We start from the raw sequence: 23,564 nt of genomic DNA, 5'->3' as shown, positions 1-23,564 counted from the left end.
TGGAAGAGCAAATATAACACCCTCAACAAGGGAGCCATGAGAAGTAGAAGAGGTTACAATCTTGTCACACCCATTCAGCATCATGTTTTTTTCAAGTGTAGATCGATCGCATGCACAAAGAAACAGCGAGACAATTATTTATTTTGCGAATCCAGCGGAATCAGGATTGTTACACACAGTTGGAGACCATTCGGCCCACCGTGTGTGGGGCAGCTCACTGAAGAGAACAATTTACCCAGCGCCAATCCCCAACTTTCTTCCTGTAGCCCTGCATGTTCATCCTTTTCAGATAAAAATCTAACTCCCTCTTGAACGCCTCAATTGAATCTCCCTCTACCACACTCTCGTTTGATTTGATTTGATTTATTATTGTCACATGTATTAGTGTACAGTAAAAAGTATTGTTTCTTCCATGCTATACAGACAATACCGTTCATAGAGAAGGAAACGAGAGAGTGCAAAATGTAGTGTGACAATCATAGCCAGGGTGTGGAGAAAGGTCATCTTAATATGAGGTAGGTCCATTCAAAAGTCTGATGGCAGCAGGGAAGAAGCTGTTCTTGAATCGGTTGGTACGTGACCTCAGACTTTAGTAACTTTTTCCTGACAGAAGAAGGTGGAAGAGAGAATGTTTGGGGTGCATGAGGTCCTTGATTATGCTGGCTGCTTTTCCGAGGCAGCGGGAAGTGTAGACGGACTTAATGGCCGGAATTCTCCCATCCCGTCCGCTACTGGAATGTTAGCGGCGGGTTGCGGAGAACGTGAAACCCCATTGACAATCGGACGGGAATTTCCCATTCTTAGACCAGTGTGGCCGGTGAATTCCGCCCAATGGATCACATTCCAGACCCTTCACCCATTGCTTGGTGTAAAGATTTTTCCTCATGTCTCCATCGCTCCTTATGCCAATCAACATCCAGGTACAGCAGATAATAAAGAGAGTGAATAGAATGTTGGCATTTAAAGCGAAAGGAATAGAATATAAAGGTAAGGAAGTATTGTTGCAACTATACAAGGCATTGGTGAGGCCGCACCTGGAGTATTGTGCACAGTTTTGGTCCCTGTATTTGAAGAAAGATGTAGTGGCATTGGAGGCAGTTCAGAGGAGGTTCACTGGATTGATTCCAGAGATGAGGGGTTTGAAGAGAGATTGAACAGTTTAGGCCTATACTCTCTGGAATTTGGAAGAATGAGGGGAGTTCAAATTGAGGCATATAAGATGATAAAAGGTATGGATAAAGTAGACGTGGAGCGGATGCTTCCCCTTGTGGGGCATTTGAGGACGAGAGGTCATAGTCATAGGATATGGGGTAGCAAATTTAAAACAGAGTTGAGGAGAAACTACTTCTGCCAAAGGATTGTAAATTTATGGAATTAGCTACCCAGTGTGGTGGGACACTGAGTAAATTTAAGGAGGAGTGAGACAGATTTTTAATTGGTAATGGGTTGAAGAGTTATAGAGAGAAGGCAGGAAAATGGGGATGAGAAGCATATCAGCCATGATTGAATCGCGGAGCAGACTCGATGGGCTGAATGGCCTAATTCTGCTCCTATATCTTATGAACTTATGAACCCTAAATCTGTGCCCTCTCATTCTCAATCCTTCCACCATAGGTAATAATTTCTCCCTACCGACTCTGGCACAGACCCCCTCATGATTTTGTAGACCTCCACCAAATCCTTGAATGAAAATTGAGACAAATCATAAAAATTGAGAGCTCAAAAGGTTTATGTTAGAGTGCAGACATCTTGTACTGGTGGGAGGGGACATTTCTTCGGAAATAATGTCATGACGTTTGGAAGACGTTATCGAGTGGATGATATGAGACATTTGAGGATCTAACTCTGAGGGTGGGGTTTTCCAGCCCTTCCCATTGACAGCATTTTCCGGTCCTGCTGAAGTTGACCACCGTCGCGGGTTTCCCAGTGTGAAGCATGCGAGCCAAGCAAAACGTCGTAAACCTGGGCAGGACATGAAAATCCTACCAGTGGCCAAAGAGAAAAGGACAAGGAACAAAGACAATTACAGCACAGGCCCTCAAGCCTGCACCGACCATGCTGCCTGACTGAACTAAAACCCGCTACCCTTCCGCGGGCCATATCCCTCTATTCCCATCCTATTCATGTATTTATCTAGATGCCCCTTAAAACTCACTATCGTATCCGCTTCCACTAAAGTTTATTTATTTATTAGTCACAAGTAAAGCTTACATTAACACTGCAATGAAGTTACTGTGAAATTCCCCGAGTTGCCACAGTCCGGCGCCTGTTCGGGTCAATGCACCTAACCAGCACGTCTTTCAGAATGTGGGAGGACACCGGAGCACCCAGAGGAAACCCATGCAGACATGGGGAGAATGTGCAGACTCCACACAGACAGTGACCCAAGCCGGGAATCGAACCCGGGTCCCTGGCGCTGTGAAGCAGCAGTGCCAACCACTGTGCTACCGTGCTGCCCACTACCTCCCCCAGCAGCGAGTTCCAGGCACCCACCTCCCTCTGTGAAAAAACCTTGGCGAGCTGCCTCCACAGCGGGGAAACCCGCCACGGGGGAGGGTGGCAGGGCCGGGTGGGGTCGGGGGGGGGGGGCTGGGAAATCCAGCCGGAGTCAGTTTCCCAATTTCGGAAGGGCGGTGAGGTAATCTTTCCATTTCGCACTGTCATTCTCTGGCAAAGACGGACAAATTTGAGCCAAAATTCAATGCGGTCCTACTGCATTCACAGGACACAGTGCCGAGATGACTGAGATAGAATTCACTCTTACCAGGAATGGAAATCTTCACCATTTCACACCTGCTTTCCAGCTTCTAACCAAATCACAAGTGGTGAAAAATCTGGCATTTTGACTTACTTCACCACACCAGCACTCCTTCTAGGTCACATGTTCTAACTGTGTGCAGTTCTGGTCGCCACATTGTAGGAAGGACGTGAACGCACTGGAAGGGGGTGTCGAGGAGATTCACCAGGATGTTGCCTGGGATAGAACATTCAAATTATAAAGAGAGGTTGGATGGCTTTGGGTTGTTTTCTCTGGAGCAGAGAAGACTGAGGGGCGACCTGATTGAGACGTTCAAGATTATGTGGGGCATGGACAGGGTGGATAGGGAACGGCTGTTCCCCTTAGTTGAAAGGTCAGTTACGAGGGGACACAAGTTAAAAGTGAGGGATGGGAGGTTTAGAGGAGATTTGAGGAAAACGTTTTTTACCCAGAGGGTGGTGATGGTCTGGAATGCGCTGCCTGGGAGGGTGGTGGAGGCGGGATGCCTCACCTCCTTTAAAAAGTACCTGGATGAGCACTTGACACGTCATAACATTCAAGACTATGGGCCAAGTGCTGGCAAGTGGGAATAGATGGGCAGGTCAGGACCTTTCATTCATCAGTGCTGACTCGATGGGCTGAAGGGCCTCTTCTTCACCGTATTATTCTGTGATTGTGTGATTCTGAATAGCCACAAATCTGCAAAAATTGCCACAATGTAATAACGAATCAAGGCCATTGGGTGAGAAAGGGTTTTTAGATAGTGAACTCCAACGGCCGCTGTTTATACACATGCTTTACTTTAGAGAAATATGGCACCCATTTTTAATCACTGCACCATCAATGACTCCCAACAGTCACCTGGTCCTAAGCTCGGGAATTCCCTCCCCAAATCTCTCGGCACCTCCGTACTTCACATTCTGGAATCTCCTCGGGCTGTGTTCAACGTTCCCATGCCGGCAGAGTTAAATCCAAGAGGCCTCACCTGTCGCCTACCCACCTGCTCCTGCCCTCACCGCCATTTCACCAGTGGCGGGGTGGATCTCAGGCCCACCCACGGCCCACTTGAGGGCACCGCCTCAATGTCGCCAGGATTTAACCAGAGCTAGGAGAGGCTGACACCAAGTGGCCAGTCTGTCAGCTTTCCCTGAGCAGACCGGCGGAGGGGGACGGGGGAGAGGGTGCTTTCCCTCCTTATTAGGCCTCCTGGAATCTTTGAAGGAAAGGTTTAACCAACAAACCAACACCACCCCCACCCTCGCCCCCGTCGGCACCTATCCCCTCCCTAGCCTGAATATTGGTGACCATGAAACTATCGTTGATGGTCAAAAAAAACCCCATCTGTTGTCCTTTCGGGAAGGAAATCTGCCTTCCTCAACCAGTCTGGCCTACAGGTGACTCCAGACACAGAGCAATATGGTCAACTCTTAACTGCCCTCTAAAATGGCTGATCAAAACACTCAGTTCAAGGCCAGCTAGGGATGGGCAGCAAATGTTGGCCTTGCCAGCGATTCCCACAACTGATGAAAGAAGTCGTAAGATGTGCAGGTTAGGTTGATTGGCCATGCTAAATTGCCCCTTAGTGTCCCAAGATGTGTAGGTTTGGGGGATTACCAGGATAGGGCTTGGGTACGACGCACTATCGGAGAGTCGGTGCAGACCCGATAGACCGAATGGCCTCCTTCTGCGCTGTAGGACTCTATGATTCTATGAATAAGTTTTTTAAAAACTCATCATAGCAGGGTGGGAATTGACAGTAGAAGCATTGACATATTCCTTGACACATTGAAAAGTGTCAAAGAACGTCACTGAATCGCTTCAGAGAGTAATGACTGTCATTATGTAGGCAAGCTGCAACAATCATTGCACGCAAGTAATGAGCAAATCCTTTTTTGAACGGTTCCCCCTGAATCACTCCTGGACACAGAGTGGACCTCATCTGGAGAATCATACCACTGTCATGACAGCATTCCCGCAGTGTTGCAATGTAGGATCAGCCTGGATTACAAACCTCTGGATAGAGACCTCAAATCACCCGTTCTAAAACACGTTACACATCTCACCATCGGAGATGCTGTCAAACATATGCTGTACTAAGGAATTGGATAAACAAGCCCTCTTGAAAAAAATGTATGTCTCTAATCGTTTTGAATTAAGGAACATATGCAACAAGCAGAAGGCAGTACGATGAAAAGAACAGAGCTGAAGATGAGAGTAGTTTAGTTCAGTTTTAGTTCATTTATTAGTGTCACAAGTAGGCTTACATTAACACTGCAATGAAGTTACTGTGAAAATCCCCGAGTCGCCACACTCCGGCACCTGTTCGGGTACACTGAGGGAGAATTTAGCATGGCCAATGCACTTAACCAGCACGTCTTTCGGGCTGTGGGAGGAACCGGAGCACCCGGAGGAAACCCACGCAGACACGGGGAGAACGTGCAGACTCCGCACAGACAGTGACCCAAGCTGGGAATTGAACCTGGGTCCTGGCGCTGTGAGGTAGCAGTGCTAACCACTGTGCCACCGTGCCACCCTAAGCAAGAAAGCAGGTATGAAAGTGCTGTTACACTCAGCGTCAGGTCACACTAACATATTCATTTAAAAAGAAAGGCTTGCATTTATATCACACCTTTCACAGCCACTGCCTGTGGTTAGCACTGCTGCTTCAGAGCTCCAGGGACCTGGGTCGCTTCCCGGCTCGGGTCACTGTCTGTGTGGAGTTTGCACATTCTCCCTGTGTCTGCATGGGTTTCCTCTGGGTGCTCCGGTTTCCTCCCACAGTCCAAAGATGTGCGGGTTAGGTTGATTGGCTATGCTAAAATTGCCCCTTAGTGTCCTAAGATGCGTAGGTTAGAGGGATTAGTGGATAAATATGTAGGGATGTGGGGATAGGGCCTGGGTGGGATTGTGGTTGGTGCAAACCCGATGGACCGAATGGCCTCTTTCTGCACTGTAGGGATTCTATGATTTCAAAGCACTTTATACATAGCTAATTTAGTAATTTTTGGAATTACTGATGAAAGGACACTTGTTGCCAAAGCTTTTTGTCTGACACTCATCAGGTCAGCTTGCAAGACAAAGCAGCAACAAAGGGAACAACAATTTGTACTGCACAAAAAGAGGGTGCTGATTGGTTGGCAAGTAATACATTGACTGGTATCCATGTTGCCATGGAGAATGCAGCAGAGAACTGTTAATTGCTGAGCTTTGTTAAAATTCAAACCAGGCAGGTCGACTCTGGTCATGGCATTGTCATGGGGGAATGACTGTCCCCCATGGTTTTATTTAGTTGGGAGAAGGTGCAATGTATGGGCATGCTCCTTCTATCTGCAAAGGACAGGGCCCAATGTGTGAATATATGTGGCTTCTGGCTTGTATAAGTGAGCCACACTGCAAGCCCAATTGATAATCTTAACTTGGGTTTCAGTGTCATTCGTAGCACACTCAGGATTGTTTAGCAAGTGTTGTCCAATAATGGAATCACATCCAATCATGTACACCAAGGGCTGGATTTTCTGGCCTCAACACTGATGGGCACGATCGCAGGCAGGGCTGGAAAATTTGGAGAGCTGTTAAATGTTAATGACTATCTAAATTTACCTCTCCTGTCCGCGACGATGCCCATCAGTGTCGGGGCTGGAAAATCCCACCCAATGTTTGGAGTTTTGGAAGCACAGCTGGTTGGTTCCAGTTACGAAGAGCTGTTTGGTGCGATTAGTTGGTCAATGGGAAATACGACCGACATACCTGGCATCACACTGGCACTGAAATTAATACTCCACATTACCCATTGAGTGCCAAGCAGGATGTCTTTCTGGCTTGTGGACAGAGAAAGAACGGCTGTAACAATAATTCATGCTTAATGGCGTCGCTCTAAAGTAGTTTCACTGGATGTTCAAGCCATGTGATCAATTTCTGGTTACATAGTTGGCTGGATGACAGAGAATCTTCCGGAAGCGAGTGGAGAATTGTGGATAAAAAGACATGTCAGTCCTTTGTTTGCCAGCAATAACTCAAAGAAGATAACCATCGCAAGAAGACTTGTGCCCTGAAGGATGCTTCAGAGAAGGAGAAGATAGATTCTACATCGAGGATATTTCTTGGCCAAGGTTTTCCTAAACTCAGTAGTATCTATTTTCAGTTAAATGGTTAAGGTTGATGTTCAGTTAAAGTTAAAGTGCAGTTATGGGTTGAAGTTCAGTTACAGTTAAAGTTCAGTAAAAAGTTAATGAGTTGCAACAGTTTATGTTTGAGTTGGTACTAAAAGTGTTAAATAAAGAAATAATTGAATTCCTGTCCTTGCCTGTCTCATTAAACTGGAATGCTTGGAAGGTGTTTAAAGGTTTATAACAGGCTTGATTGCAGCATCCTGTTAATGGTGAATACCACTCATGTTTCTACTGTGTAGTGGCAGCCTGAAACAGCAAGCTTCACCTGTAGTGCAGATTCTTGAAGCACCTTACCCCCAGGGTAATCTGAGGTAGACTGGGCACTTTTCAGGACCAGAGGTGGCTTCCATAGGCCCAGTTATGAGTCTGCGCGATAAGCAGTGAGCATTGATCTGATCAGTGCGGCCTGACGCACCCTATTTCAGCACTCAGCTTACTATGGTAAGCTTGACCAATCAGAGTCAGCTTGTCAACCAATCAGCACCCTTCTCCCATGCAGCAGACACTGTTACTGCCTTTGATGTTTGGAATGCTTGTGTCCGTCCTGATGAGTGCAAGATGAAAAGTTTCGACAGCGTGTCACTTTTGTTTTTAGCAAAAGTCCCGTTCTGTGCGACCTAGTGACTAATTTCCAAACACAGTCACTGTTGTGATGTGGGGGCCAATTTGCACGCAGTAAATTCTGACGAACAAGAATTCTTCAAAACATCGTCATGGGATCTTCCCCCACCTCCCCCCCCCCACCTCCCCCCCCCCCCACCCCCCCCCCCCCCCCCACCCCCCACCCCAATTAAAGAAGGCAGAAAGGGTCTCTTGAAATCATACCAGCCCCACAGCACAGAAAGGCCACACAGTCCATCAAGCCTGCACCAACAATAACCCCACCCAAGCCCTATCCTCATAACCCCACGTATTTACCTGCTAATCCCCCTGACACTAAGGGGCAATTTAGCATGGCCAATCCACCTAACCCGCACATCTTTGGAGTGTGGGAGGAAACCGGAGCACCCGGAGGAAACCCACGCAGACACGGGGAGAATGTGCAAACTCCACACAGACAGTGACCCAATGCCAGAATTGAACCGAGGTCCCTGGTGCTGTGAGGCAGCAGTGCCGTCCACCATGTGCCACTGTGCCACCCACCATGCCATCTCGCTTTAACATCTCATCCAGAAGGTGACGTCTGCAACCTCAGCACTGCACGGACTGTCAATGTTGAATTTTGTGCTTAAGTCCTACAGTGGGACTTCAACCTGGCTCAAGAGCTCACCAGGTGAGCCACGACTCACACAACAACCAACACTTCTGTAAAGACCCTCTCTCAGATCCCTCCTGTTATAGTTGAAAAGCTGCAAAACTCAGGATCATTCCACATTGACAGTGTGTAGACTTGTCATTTACTGAATTGTGATGTTAAATTTTATACAAAGTAAAGCTATCACTAAGCTCACGTTTATTTATTAGTGTCACAACTAGACTTACATTAACACTGCCTGCTTCTGTGCTGTATTGCTCTAAGACTTTCCTGGCACTGCATGGTTTATTCATTATTTATTTATTAGTGTCATAAGTAGGCTTACATTAACACTGCAATGAAGTTACTGTGAAAATCCCCTAGCCGCCACACTCGGGCGCCTGTTCGGGTACACTGAGGGAGAATTTAGCACGGCCAATGCGCCTAACCAGCATGTCTTTTGGACTTGTAGGAGGAAACCGGAGCACCCGGAGGAAACCCATGCAGACACTGGGAGAACGTGCAGACTCCGCAGAGACAGTGACCCGAGGCCGGGAATCGAACCCGTGTCTCTGGCACTGTGAGGCAGCAGCGCTAACCACTGTGCCGCCGTTTTCGAACAGCAGAGGGGATGCAGAGAAAGAGCTGATTTCAAATCTAGGGCTTGTCAACAGTAGCAAAAGACATCAGCGGGGTGAGCTGTACAAAAGGTAAATCTGGGAATTGTAATTTGAAGTGAATTGCAAGAACGGGACAATGGGAACGATCAGCGTTTAAATCCCAGTCACTAAAACATAAATTTAAGATAATAAGCAAATTCTTTACACATCAGGATAAGACATTTAGGTGGAATACCGAAGGAAACCTTGGAATCAGTTCAGCATTTAACTTTCCAAATATTGATTGGAACCTTTGTAGGTCAAATAGTTCGGATGGGGCAGTTTTTGTGCAGTGTGTGCAGGAGGGTTTCCTGACACAATATGTGGATAGGCCGACAAGAGGTGAGGCCACATTGGATTTGGTACTGGGAAATGAACCGGGCCAAGTGTTAGATTTGGTTGTGGGAGAGCACTTTGGAGATAGTGACCACAATTCGGTGTCTTTTGTTATTGCAATGGAGAGGGATAGGGCCGCACGGCAGGGCAAGGTTTACAATTGGGGGAGAGGTAATTATGATGCGATTAGGCAAGAATTAGGGGGCATAAGTTGGGAACAGAAACTGTCAGGGAAAGGCACTAATGAAAAGTGGAATTTTTTCAAGGAACAAATACTGGGTGTCCTTGATAGGTATGTCCCTGTCAGGCAGGGAGGAAATGGCCGAGTGAGGGAACCAACTTCCCGCTGCCTCGGAAAAGCAGCCAGCATAATCAAGGACCCCCTGCACTCTGGACATAGTCTCTTCCACCTTTTTCCGTCAGGAAGCAGATACAAAGTCTGTGATCATGTACCAACCGACTCAAGAGCAGCTTCTTCCCTGCTACCATCAGACTTTTGAATGGACCGACCTTATATTAAGTTGATCTTTCTCTACACCCTAGCTATGACTGTAACACTACATTCTGCACTCTCTCCTTTCCTTCTCTATGAACGGTATGCTTTGTCTGTATAGTGCGCAAGAAACAATACTTTTCACTGTATGCTAATGCATGTGACAATAATAAATCAAATCAAATCTATGGAGTATAGAAAGTTTATGAGGAGCCAAAGCCTGTGAGATTATTAAAGAATTGAAAAAGATAAACAGTAGAAGCTGATTTCCATTGATCGCTGAATTAACTCAGTCTAAGCACGTGAAGTGGGAGAGTGAAGGTGGTCTTTTACTCCAAGTCATTACTATGGTATGGAATGCTCCATAACAAATGAAGCCAAGTCAAATGCAACATTGAAGGGAAAATTAGTGGGTCCAAATCCAGGAATATTCCCATGGGAGGTATTATGGAAAACCCCAGGAATGCAGCTAATGAGTTCTATGATATTAGTGTACTTTTAAGAAGTGTTTTTTTTTAAATCATGATCTCTGCAGCTCTCACAGTCAGTGTTTATCATGGTCACAGCTATAGGTGGCGTCATTGTGGGAGGAGAGAAAAAACTGTGGGCCGGTCAGGTGACAAGAGGTCATGTTTCAGTTTTGTTTTGGCTGCAGTGTTAGAAGCATAGCTGAAAGAAGCCTCTCTCTCTCTCTGTGCTTTTATTTTGAAAGTTAGCTGAAAGCATGTCTTGTTTGCCCTCTTGCAGTAAAGAATCTGTTTTGGGGAGCTGATGACTACAAGCTGCTCCAAGTTTTCAAGATCATTTGAAATCAGCATTCAAGCCAGAGAACTGGATTCCAGAATCATGTGAGCTTCAGCCGGTGCAGTGATAAACCTGTTTAAAGGGTTTTGTTTATTGGATTTTGGTTTTAATTGGAACACAGTCGAGATATTCATCAAGAGTTATACATCATAGAGGTTGTTTAGTTCCTTGTTTGTATTGATAAACGTTTTTGCTAATTTTCTTACTATTCATGTTAACTATATTCTTAAATAAACTTTGTTTGATAAAAGCTCCCCAGTGGGTCATTTGAATCAGACCTGAAGTGAAACATATCATTGCTTATCCTAGCTAAATTCAAGATGCAAAACTTATGATTCAGGCGGGCTTCTTTGGAGTTTCTAACCTGAACCAGGTTGGGGTGTGGAATGGACTGCCTGCAGTGATAGTGGAGTCAGACACTTTAGGAACATTTAAGCGGTTATTGGATAGGCACATGGAGCACACCAGGATGATAGGGAGTGGGATAGCTTGATCTTGGTTTCAGATAAAGCTCGGCACAACATCGTGGGCCGAAGGGCCTGTTCTGTGCTGTACTGTTCTATGTTCTATTAAATAGAAGTTGCAATGAGGGAGGAAAGGGAAGGGGGAATGGGAAGCGTAGGGAAAGGAAGTGAGAAGGGAGGGGAGGAAGGGGAGGACAGAGAAGGGAGAGGGGAGGGGGAAGGAGGGGAGGGGGGAAGAGAGGGAGAGTGGGAAAGTGGGGAGGGAGGGGGAAGGGGCAGGAGGACCACGGAGATAGGGTGGTAGAGAGGGGGCAGGAGAGGGAAGGGGAAAGAGAGGCAGAAGGAGAGGTAAGAGGGGGAGGAGGGGGAACAGAGGGCGTGGAGGGGGACGAGAGGGAGAGAAAAGGGAAAGAGCGGGGGGAAGAAAGGAGGTAGTCAGGTGAAAGCTGGGGGAAAGAGGTGAAGAATCGGGTTTGAAGAGAGGGTTTGGGAGGAAGACAGGGGAGGGGGGAGAGGGGATGAGGAGGAAAGAAAAGCGGGGAGGAGAGAAAAGAGAGGAGAGAGGAGGGAGGGAGAGAGGGGGAGAGGGAAGAGAAGGAGGTGTAGAGGGAGGATGAGGGAGGGTGAGGAGCGGGGATGAGGAGGAACACAGAGAGGGAGGTTTATGGTCTTGGTGGTTGGATGAACTAAGGTAAGTGAAATGATCTTCCAGGCTGGTAATCTTCTTGTGACAAAAGCTTATTGCAAAACATCCTGTTATAAATTCATTGCATTTTCTTTTGAATGTGTCGATTTCTGGCAATTTCACATGACAGGTTTTTAATAAATTAACTTTGATAATTGTGCCCCAAAACTATAGAAAAATGAAAGTAAATGATTATTTTGAGAAAAATTCCCAACGTATTCAAGTGGAACAGATGTTAAGGAGCTGGAATTTCGGGATATATTTATGTTGTGAGTTACATATCTCACTGGTCTTAGCCAAGACTTGCATTACCTTTGTTTGTGCCGTTAACTGTAAGTTTCATTTATCCACCTCCCAATTGACCCTCACTCCTTCCCCCACCCATCCAGATGTATACCCTCCTACTCCATTCCCAGTTCTCCTCCCACCTCTTCCTAGTTTCCCCACACTCTTTTGATTCCCACTCCCGCTCCTTCTCCTTTCCTTCAGTTCCAGGTTGACGACCCTGCCTCGCTCACACGGTCAACTCTTCCCTGGCAACTTTCCTCTCCCAGTTGCTCTCCCCCTCCCCCTCTTCCCACCACCACATCTAACTACCTCCATCTCTCCCAGTTGCTTCTGTAGTCTTCCCGCAGCTCCTGCATTAAGACTTAACTGTAGACGACACACCATAAGACCATAAGACATAGGAGCAGAATTAGGCCACTCGGCCTAATTCTCAGCCGCACAGCAAAGGCCTCCACCGGTGAGCTGTTTGTGTAGGTATCTGAGGCTAATTAGTGTGATCCTAATGAGGCCTGTGGCTCACCACTGACTAGGCCTTAGGCCTAGCTATTCCAGCCTGTGGAATTGTTCCACAGTTGACGATTGTTTTGAAAAATCTCCTTGGGCTACATGTCAGTTCCTGCATTTGTCAGATGGTGCTGCAAATGAGATGTGACTGCAATAGAGGAAATAATTCATATTGGCAATTATTCCATTCATATTTCATGAGAATTTAATTTATAGCATGCTGAAGGTGTATCCTCACAGGGCAAGTAAGAATCTTAATTGAAACAAGCTTATCTGAGGAAGGATGTCCTTGCTACAGAGGGAGTGCAGCGAAGGTTTACCAGGCTGATTCCTGGGATGGCAGGTCTGCCATATGAGGAGAGGCTAAGTCGGTTAGGATTATATTCACTGGAGTTTAGAAGAGTGAGAGGGAATCTCATAGAAACTTATAAAATTCTAACAGGGTTAAACAGGGTAGATTCAGAAAGAATGTTCCCAATGGTGGGGGGAGTCCAGAACTAGGGGTCATAGTTTGAGGAAAAGGGGTAAACCCTTTTGAACTGAGGTGAGGGGAAATTTCTTCACCCAGAGGGTGGTGGATGTGTGGGATTCACTACCACAGAATGTAGTTGAGGCCAAAACTTTGTCTGATTTCAAGAAGAAATTAGATACAGCTCTTGGGGCTAAAGGGATCAAGGGATATTGAATTAGCTGATCAGCCATGATCAAAATGAATGGCGGAACAGGCTCGAAGGGCCGAATGGCCTCCTCCTGCTTCTAGTTTCTATGTTTCTATGTTAAGCCAATTTAGATTATGCAAACTCATCTCATTCGTGAAGTCTCCAGGTAAAATATTCCAACTGCTTCGGACCAATGTGGGGTGCAACTTATCAAAAACACCCCCTGGCAAGTTAACTGATGCCGAGTGACCAGCAGAATCCAGGGATTTTCTATTGTAAGGGACGTTCTCCGCAATTCCACCCCCCCAACCCCATCCCAACGGCATGTTTTGTGGTGGCAGAGGCAGTCCGTCATTGGCTAGCAACAGGATCTGCCGACCCTGCCACTGTCCACGGGTTTTCCCGTTGCTCAAACCTTCCAGGGGGGATTGGAAAATTCGACGTAAGTGTTTGATGGGGAGGCATTTTTCTTAAACTGAACAGCACCGGTATACTTTGTCTGTATAGCGTGCAAGAAGCAATACTTTGCACTGTATCCTAATACATGTGACAGCAACAAACAAACAAATCAAATCAAACCCCAAATTTTATTTCTATTATTCGTTCAAGGGATGCGGTCTTCTCTGGTCAGATTGGCATTTATTGCCTCTTTCTAATTGCCCTTAAGAAGGGTTACAAGTTACATTTCTTTAAGTTACAGCCCGCTGTCATTCCTTTTCTGACCTCAGTGCATAAGAATGGTCAGGTGGGAAGTTCCAGGAATGCAGGTGAATCTTGTTTAAAACAGAGTGAAAGAGAGAGCAGTCATGGGGAAGGGACTCTCTAACACATTGGATGTGATCTGACAGGACTTGGCCCTCCCGGGTGTCTGTCAATCACTCTGCGTGTGATAGTCCCAAAGATCTCCAGCGTGCGTTTGAACCCAGAAAGGGCACGAAGCCACTGGGAGGACAAAAAGAGACATTGTGCTTTGGATTATACCCCACCCCCATCCCTCAGACCACATTTAAATGCTGTCACTCTGCTCCCAGCCCCTTCAGGGAGAGGACTCAGAGTGGTTGCTGGCAGATGGAGATTGGGCAAGCCTTGGCAACCTGTCAGTATCCGGAGAAGGGATGGGTTGGCATGAGGTGCTGCCTCGTGATTAAGACATTAGACAGCAGACAGAACCTTGGCTTACGGTGGACATGGAATTATTTCCCAGACGAGCGAGGGAGTTATCCTGGTCAATATTTATTCCTCAGTCAACATCAGAAATAGCGAGGCGATGGCCTATTGGTATTACCACTAGACTATTAATCCAGAAACTCAGCTAATGTTCTGGGGACCTGGGCTCGAATCCCACCACGGCAGATGGTGGAATTTGAATTCAATAAAAAAACATCTGGAATTAAGAATCTACTGATGACCATGAAGCCATTGTCAATTGTCAGAAAACTCACTTGGCTCACTAATGTTCCTTAGGGGAGGAAATCTGCCATCCTTACCTGGTCTGGCCTACGTGTGACTCGAGAACCACAGCAATGTGGCTGATTCTCAACTGCCCTCGGGTAACTAGAGATGGGCAATAAATGCTGGCCCAGCCAGCGATGCCCATGTCCCACAGATGAATTTTAAAAAATCTGGCCTTCATCAAATAGTTGTTTGTGGGAGCTTGCTGTGCACAATCCAGCTCTCACATTTCCCACAACATTGCTCGCACGTCAAAGGTATTTCACTGGGTGTCGTGAGGTGAATGCTCATAGAATCATACAATGCACAAGGCCCATCGAGTCTGCACCGACCACAATCCCACCCAACCCTTTCCCCATAACCCCATGAATTTACCCCAGCTAGCCCCCTAACACTAAGGGACACTTTAGCATGGCCATTCCACCGAACCTGCACATCTTTTGACTGGTCAAGGAAGGTGTTATTTAAATGCAAGCCTTCCTTTCTTTAATGATTTTGAGACTTTTATGTGGAAAGTGAATAGGATAGGGAATAGATGCAAAATAAACGGTTTAATGGAGCTCTGATGACCGTCTGAAGGGGACTTGCTGAGAGAATGGCGTACGCTACCATCATTGGAGTGGAGGTGACACAGAGCGCGCAGTGGGAGATCAGTTAAAGCTCCCCATCCCAGTAATCTACCCCAGCCAAACCTCAGGGGAGCACAATTTAGCATTCCCCTCAGTCACTCAATGTGGCATTTCCAACACAGCCATCCTGTCAACTCCCTGGCAAGAATAACAATTATCATAGAAACATTACAGTGCAAAAGAGGCCATTCGGCCCATCGAGTCTGTACCAACTACAATCCTACCCAGGCCCTACCCTGTAATCCCAAATATTACCCCGCTAATCCCTCTAACCTATGCATCCCAGGACACTAGGGAGAATTTAGCACGACCAATGCTCCTAACCTGCACATCATTGGACTGTGGGAGGAAACTGGAGCACCCGGATGAAACCTACGCAGACATGGAGAGAACGTGCAAACTCTGCACAGACAGTGACCCAAGCCGGGAATCGAACCCGAGTCCCTGGCGCTGTGCGGCGGCAGTGCTAACCACTGTGCCACCGTGCCATCCGTAATTAGTTCTAAATTGTCTCTATTTTGGGGGAAAAAAATCATAAGCAACGGGGAAGACGGTTCCATGACACCAGCTTAATTGAAGTCTCGACAGCTGTGTGAGCAAAAGACAGTGTGCAATGCATTACTGACATATGATTTCCTCAAAGATTCAATTACAGCTACAACAACAGCTTCAGAGTAGGAGGACGGTGCCGGTGATTGGCATGTTACACTTGACTCTTCCGGTAAGTGACCTAAAATACACTGGTTGGTATTTGGTTTGTGGCTGAGACGGTTGATCTTTTACACCTGTACGTACACACACGCACGCGCACACACACACACATGTACACACACACATGCACACACACACACATGCACACACAATGCACATACACACACACACATATGCACACACACACATATGCACACGCGCATACAAACACACATGCACGCACACACACGCACATATACACGCACACACGCATGCACACACACAAACACACATACACACAAACAGACACACACGCACACTCACACACGCACACACAGCAGGGTTAATAGAAAGTGGCATTAATTCAAATTACATTGGAGAATTACAATTGGATGAAACAGATTGTGAAAACGAGAGGGAAAGGAAAACTGATGAAGAGAGGAAAGAACAAAACACGTTTCACACAGAATCAGGCATGCTAATTAATGCAGGCGGCACGGTGACACAGTGGTTAGCACTGCTGCCTCTCAGCGCCAGGGATCCAGGTTCAATTCCGGCCTCGGTCATTGTCTGTGTGGAGTTCTCCCCGTTCTCCCCGTGTCTGCGTGGGTTTCCTCCGGGTGCTCTGATTTCCCCCCGCTGTGTGGGTTAGGCGTATTGGCCGTGCTAAATTCTCCCTAGTGTCAGGAGGATTAGCAGGGTAAATGCATGAGGTTATGGGAATAGGGGCTGGGTGGGATTGTGGTCGGTACAGACTTGATGGGCCGAACGGCCTCCTTCTGCACTGTAGGGATTCTATGATTCTACGAATATCTGTTGGGGTGGAGTGGGATGGGGTGGAGGGGGGTGCTGGGGGGAAACCATTCCAAGTGTTGCCACATTCTGGCTGTCTTATTGCTACCCAAAGTCTTGTTCTAAACTTCACTCCAATCCGGTGATTGACAATGTATCTACCTGATGAAGGAGCAGTGCTCCAAAAGCTCATGATTCCAAATGAACCTGGTGGACTTTAAGCTGGTGCTGTGAGACTTCTTACAAATGCTCAGAGTGGACAGGGCAAGCACCTAATCCATCTCCTCGCTTGCTCCAAAATCCAGTTCAATTTGAATCCCATTCATGGTCCCCACAAGAGAGACACACAGGATCCAAGCATTGCACCGCAGCTTGGGCTTGATCTGACATTTAGGGGCGAATTGTACCGTCCCGCCCGCCACAGGAATTGGAGCGGGTGAGGGGTGGACCATCGGGCGGGATTTTCCAGTTTCGGGTGAGCGAGGCTGGAAAATCCCGCCCATAATCTTCGCCGAGAAGTGACTTTTTCTTAAACGTGTGTAACAGTGCTGCCTATAAATAGTTGCATTCCCCAAGGGAGGTAATCTGCTTTCGGTTTTAAAGTGCTTCCTACGCAAAATGAAACCTCATTCAAGAGTGAAAACAAAGCATCAAGCAGCCCTTTGTCAATCGTTTGTTTGCTATGTCTCTCAACGGCTGCAGTGAGTACAAAGAATAACTTCTCCAGAGATGATCATTTCAATCTCTCCTTGTTTTACATGTAAGGGATTTTTAAGTTTATTGATTAGCATCACAAGTAGGCTCACAGTAACACCGCAACGAAGTTACTGTGAAAATCCACTAGTCGCCACGGTCCAGTGCCGGTTCGGGTACACCGAGGAAGAATTTAGCATGGCCAGTACACTCAACCAGCACATCTCTCGGACTGTGGGAGGAAACCGGAGCACCCGGAGGAAACCCTCGCAAACACGGGGAGAACGTGCAAACTCTGCACAGACAATGATCCAAGCCTGGAATCGAACCCGGGTCCCTGGCGCTGTGAGGCAGCAGTGCTAACCACCGTGCCACCCAACCATCAGGCTCAAGAGAGTAAAGCTCGAGGGTCATGTAGTCCAAGATCATTTGGCTTTAATTTGAGTAGGTCTTTTTCAGGATAATGGATGAATGGTGGCACATTGAGCTGTCAATCAAACTGTGAACTTACAACCTCCCCACTGGGATAATTGTCTGTAATTGTGGAAAGCAACCAACCATTAACATTGATATCATGGTAGCCTGAGTGGTGTTGTCAACAAACAGCTATTGTTACTGCTAGAACAGGTTTCTTTCAACTCCTGTTTTAAGATCGCCTACTGTTTGGACTCTTCTATTTGCATAGATCTCAACTCACCAAGCCTCCTTCGACAGCGCCTTCCAAACCCGCGACCTCTCCAACCTAAAAGGACAAGCAGGTGCAAAGGGACCCCACCACCTGCACATTCCCCTGCAGGCCACACGCCACCCTGACTTGGAAATATATCGGCCATTCCTTCACTGTCGCTGGCTCAAAATCCTGGAGCTCCCTCCTTAACAGCACTGTGGGTGCACCTACATCTCAGGGACCGCAGCGGTTCGAGAAGGCGGCTCACCACCACCTTCCCGAGGGCAACCAATTGTGATGGAAAACCATGCAGAACTTGTGTCTGCCATGAGCACTTGGGGTGTCCTCAACCACACTTTAAACTCTTTAGTGAAACCAGCCCCAGTCTTTTGACTTACTACTTGTGTGTTGTTTGTGGAAGAAGTACACCATCTTATTTGACATTGTGACCGCAGAAACATTTAACATTTTGCTCCCCTGAGCACTCCCGACATGCAGATAATTATTATAACACAGTCAAATGCCATTAAACTCTGCCCCTGCCAAAGAAGGGTTAGAATTGGCTTACAATTGGTGTGGTTAGCACCTTGTAACAGACCTCAAGATCCCATTGGCTTGAGATCCAATAACTGTTCTCTATTAAGAAGCTGAATAGACAAAGAAAATGAGAACATTGCACACTTTACTGATACTTGTTAATGAGATTTGACTGCGGGTTACTGTACACTCATTGATCTTTTGACATATGCAGAAAGGCAACCTCTGCCGTCTTTTCCCCAGTGTATCTAAAGACATAACGACATACATACAGCATCAAGCAGTTTCTTTAAAACACAATAAAGGCATTAAGAACGAAATGAAACTTGAACAATAACTTACTGGAGTTACAGTTAATCCTGATACAGTCTAGACGGGGAAGAATAAATGAAAGATGAAATCGTATCCTTCAAGGTAACAGCTGCAGACATCCAATAACAGTAAGTCCACCCTTCTGGGGACAGACACACGCAAGAAGGTGGCCATTTTACTTCACTCTTCATTTCACATATGCATCAAAGATCTTGACAAAATGAGACTCAAACATGGATTGGTAACCTCCATACAACTAAAGTCTCGCAGAGATTTTGGACGTTGCGCTACACTCATTATCTATCCCCACTGCGGCAGCAGAAGCTAACTTCGCTTTCGGACAACTGACGACTTTTTTTCGCACCTTTCTTTCGCACCCCCCTCCCCCACCCCCTCCACCCCCTTCCCCCTCCCCCTCCCCACCACCCCCGACCACCTCTTAATTATAAAATGGCCACTTGCAAACAACTAACCATATGAAAACTCAACCGAGATTCGGGGGGGGAGAGGGGATCGTTTCAATTGTTGGTCTCAAAAGATGACTGGCTCAACCATTTCACGTACTCAGGGCCAACTAGTCTACCAAATACTAAAAAGGAAACCGTTGGAGAGAGCATTTAGCAAGAAGATGGGTGAGTGGGTGCTTTGGCAGGGCCAGTCATCTTTGAAAAGTCTAGCAAAGTTTCTCAAGGACTTCATGAAATTATCAGGAACAAATGTGTGAAACAGTTGGGATTAAGCAATTGTTTTTAACTGTTACAAATCAGAATAATCGAGCAATAGAGCTCTTCTCAAATTGTTACTTCGATCCGGGAATATGTAGGCAAGTTAGAAATTGTCCTTCTTGATTACCAGCACTCTGTTATTGTCAGAATGGTATGCTTCTACTGAATTTGGTGAGCTTCTCAATCCAATCGAAGCTACGGGGCCAAAACTTCCCTCGCTTGACTTCTCGTCAATTGACAAGTTTGTACCGTTCCCTTACAAAATGGATTAAAAGGCTCCACGAATAATCGGGTGGCGTTGAGAAATTCTTGAGAAACATCGAGGAGGAAAGCAACGTCAACAATCTGGGTTCAGTTTCACGTGGCCAGGTTTGTCATGTGTCGTCAACCGCAACAGAAAAGTGGGTGCAAACAGCCGCGGACCATTCGGCACAATTACCATACAGAGGCCGCGATACCTTGTGGGGCGGCGCAGCTTTCCTTCATCATTGCGTTGTCCCTGCTCTGAACCCCAATTGGTTAACCATAGTGAACGCATTCTCAAACACTGGTGCTGCCTTTAATATGAGAAAAAGGGACGGGCATCAGATGTGTCTGGGGGAGGTAGTGGTGGGGTAGGTGCGATTGACTCCTCGGTGATATACCATGTGTGCCTCAAGGCAAGACTAAACGTCTCTGGAGTTTAAGAAACTTCATCAGATTTCTCTGCCTTTAAAGCAATCACTCTGCCAACCTACACCAGGAATGGGGATTTAGGATTATCCAAAGTTAGGTAATGGTGAGCGGGCGGGTAAGTGGAGCTGAGTCCACAAAAAGATCAGCCATGATCTTATTGAATGACGGAGCAGGCTCGAGGGGCCAGATGGCCTACTCCTGCTCCTAGTTCTTATGTTCTTACATTCTGATGAGTGAAACACATTTAAGTTTTGAGCAATTTAGGAGGAAGCTGTGACCTAGTGGTATTAATCCAGCTAGACTATTAATCCAGAAACTCAGCTAATGTTCTGGGGACATGGGTTCGAATTCCGCCACGGCAGATGGTGGAATTTGAATTCAATAAAACATACCTGGAATTAAGAATCTACTGATGACCATGAAACCATTGCTGATTGTTGGAAAAACCCATCTGGTTCACTAATGTCCTTTGGGGAAGGAAATCTGCCGTCCTTATCCGGTCTGGCCTACATGTGACTCCAGAACCACAACAATGTGTTTGACTCTCAACTGCCCTCTGAAATGGCTGAATGAGACACTCAGTTCAAGGGCAACTAGGGATGGGCAATAAATGCTGACCCAGCCAGCGACGCCCATGTCCCATGAATGAATTTTTAAAAACTTGAATCAAAAGAAGTGACATTGGAGGATTCCAACATAATGTAAGCTTTTAAAGGAGGTGTTTCTCTGGACCTTCCCTGTTAACAATCACTTATTTGCTTATTTGAGTCTCCTAGTTGCTACATGCAGATGGACAAGCGGAATGATGTTTCTTGCGGGAGTGTGTTCTGCAAGATCTGATCTCACGGGTTTAGTTTGGTGATTTCAGATTGGGTGTTGACAAGGGGATGCTTTCGTTAATCTAAATGCCCTCAACATGGGGGTAGCAGGGTGGGGGAAGAAGAAAACTTCTTCAGCTCCTGACCACTGTCCAGCGATCACTCCTGGAGAAGGTCGGTCATTGGATGACAAGAGGAATGGCTTGTCCTCAGGAAGCGACCACATGGGGAAGAAGCAGAAATGAAGGGTGAAGTGCTCTCGAGGGAGTGCAGTGAAGGTTTACCAGGCTGATTCCGGGGATGGCGGGACTGATGCGTGAGGAGAGATTGACTGGGTTAGGATTGTTTTCGCTGGAGTTCAGACGAATGAGAGGGGGGATCTCATAGAGACTTTAAAAATTCTAACAGGACTGGACAGGGTAGATGCAGGGAGGATGTTCCCGATGGTGGGGGAGTCCAGAACCAGGGGTCACAGTCCGAGGATTCAGGGTAGATCATTTAGGACGGAGGTGAGGAGACATTTCTTCACCCAAAGAGTGGTGAGCCTGTGGAATTCATTACCACAGGAAGTAGTTGATGCCAAAACATTGAATGTAGTCAAAAGGTGGCTGGATATAGCACTTGGGGCGAATAGGATCAAAGATTATGGGGAGAAAGCAGGATTAGGCTATTGAGTTGGACAATCAGCCATGATCACGATGAATGGCGGAGCAGGCTCGAAGGGCTGAATGGCCTCTTCCTTTTCCTATCTTCTATTTTTCTATGTAAATGTTTGGAATGGGAACCTTGAAAGATGGAGATACATTTAAAAAATTAATTCATTTTTTGCCAATCCAGCCCTTGCAAACACGAAGGCTTCCAGAATCCGAGCCATCAGAAAAACAATGTTAAAAATTGATTCAGAATTAATGATGGTGGCAATGCTGTATGAAAGGTTTTGTCTTGATTTGTGGATAAAGAAATTAATAACTTTTGGAAAAAAGCTTCATTACAGATAGCTGAGAAGAGAATTTATGGTGAAAAATGGGGCAATTTATGGCCTAACATTCGACTCTTTGGACTTGCTATGAGGAAACGTGGTGAGATCAATGATACATATTTTCCCCTTGTTTTCATTAAATAAGCTAAGTAATTATCATTATCTATCTCGATGCGCCCTTAACAGCTTCAGTGTGTGCAATGATCTACTGTGTAGGTGATGGGAATATTGATCCAGGGGCAGACATTGCAGCTCTACTCCTTAACGCTCCAGCTCTCTCAATCAGAGTGAGAGAGTTCTTTAATATTCCGCTGGGCTACACACACACCAGCAGGAACTGTCGGCACGGTAGTAATCTGGACAAATGGCCTCCAAACGAGGAAACTATCCACTGCCAGCCAAGGATCAGGAATCGCAGGGCTCAATTTGTTCCTTCAGGCAAGGTCAAGGTGGGAATGGACTCATGATCCTGCTGCAATCATGAGATATTTTCCAGAGTCCTGGAGTTGGGGAGTTGGGAGAGGGTTGGGGCAATGGGGGATGGGAGAGGGTTGGGGTGGGAGTTGGGGAGGGAGGGGAGAGGAGGAGGGCACGGGAGGGGGAGGGGTGGGCGGAAGGGGAGGGGCAGGGGAGGGGGAAAGGGGAGGAGAGTGGAGAGAGGAGGGAGGGGGAGGTGAGGGAAGGGGGGAGAGGGGGTGGGGGAAGGAAGGGGGAGGGGAAGAGGAGAGAGGGAGGGAGGGGTGAGGGGCAGGGCAGGCGAGGATTGGAGGAGGAGGGGAGGGAGGAGGGGAGGGAGGAGGGTGGTGGGGGAGAGGGGAGGGGGAAATGAGGAAGGGAGGGGGGAGGGGAGGGGGAAGCGAAGGGGAGGGGAGGGAGGAGGATGGTGGGGGAGGGGGAGTAGGGAGGCAGGAAGGAGGGGGAGAAGAGGAGGAGAGGGGATGGGGAGGAGGGGTGGTGGGGAGGAGGGGAGGTGAGGAGGAGAGGAGCCACCTCCATGAAGGAACTCCCTATCGTCTCCACCCTGTTGTGAGGGTGGTGAGTTTGTTGAAATTGCAAAGGAAAATACGCTTCTAATCTTTAGATATTTTTATCCAAAAAATTTGAATAATTTAATGATTTAAATGTAGCAATTTTAAAATTAAGACCCCAATTAAGGTTAAAAAGGCAATTTCTTCATTAACAACTGCTGATTTGATCTGGTGTTACCAGGGACAGTGTTGTGTTTTAAATCAATGCTTCATGAATTTGGAGTGAGAAAATGTTGAAATGTTTGTTAATGGATTTTTAATGCCATGTTCCCTGGAGATTCCTTCCAGAGAACTCTAGACTCCGAGGATATATGGAAATCTTGGCAGAGGCTCAATTCATATTGCTGTAACAGAGATCGAATATTACAAGTGCATGTCCATTAAGTGATTGGTTACTTGAAACTAGCCGAGGATTGAGCACTTTATTTCGCAAAGTAACAGCTGAGGGTCGATTTTTGTTTTCAAAGTTGAGTTTAAAAGAAGAAAAGGAGGGGATGGCGGACTGAGGAGAGAT

The 23,564-nt window shown here is 46.8% G+C and overlaps 1 protein-coding gene across 43 annotated transcripts in view; it reads right to left on the bottom strand.

Annotated features, from left to right (window-relative positions):
• The window catches only part of nrxn3a (neurexin 3a), a 1,279,906-nt gene that overhangs the window by 1,063,159 nt on the left and 193,183 nt on the right, over nt 1-23,564 (bottom strand). For 33 of the 43 annotated variants that reach the window (XM_078234434.1, XM_078234435.1, XM_078234436.1 and 30 more), the window contains one exon: nt 18,856-18,882. The exons of the other annotated variants lie outside the window; for them this stretch is intronic. In XM_078234434.1, coding sequence (XP_078090560.1) covers nt 18,856-18,882 — 27 coding nt within the window. The remainder of the gene's footprint in view (nt 1-18,855; nt 18,883-23,564) is intronic. 43 annotated transcript variants of the gene reach the window in all.

The sequence above is a fragment of the Mustelus asterias genome, chromosome 18 (genome assembly GCF_964213995.1).
Source record: "Mustelus asterias chromosome 18, sMusAst1.hap1.1, whole genome shotgun sequence".
Lineage (NCBI taxonomy): Eukaryota > Metazoa > Chordata > Chondrichthyes > Carcharhiniformes > Triakidae > Mustelus > Mustelus asterias.
This window is presented reverse-complemented; position numbering and strand designations above follow the sequence as displayed.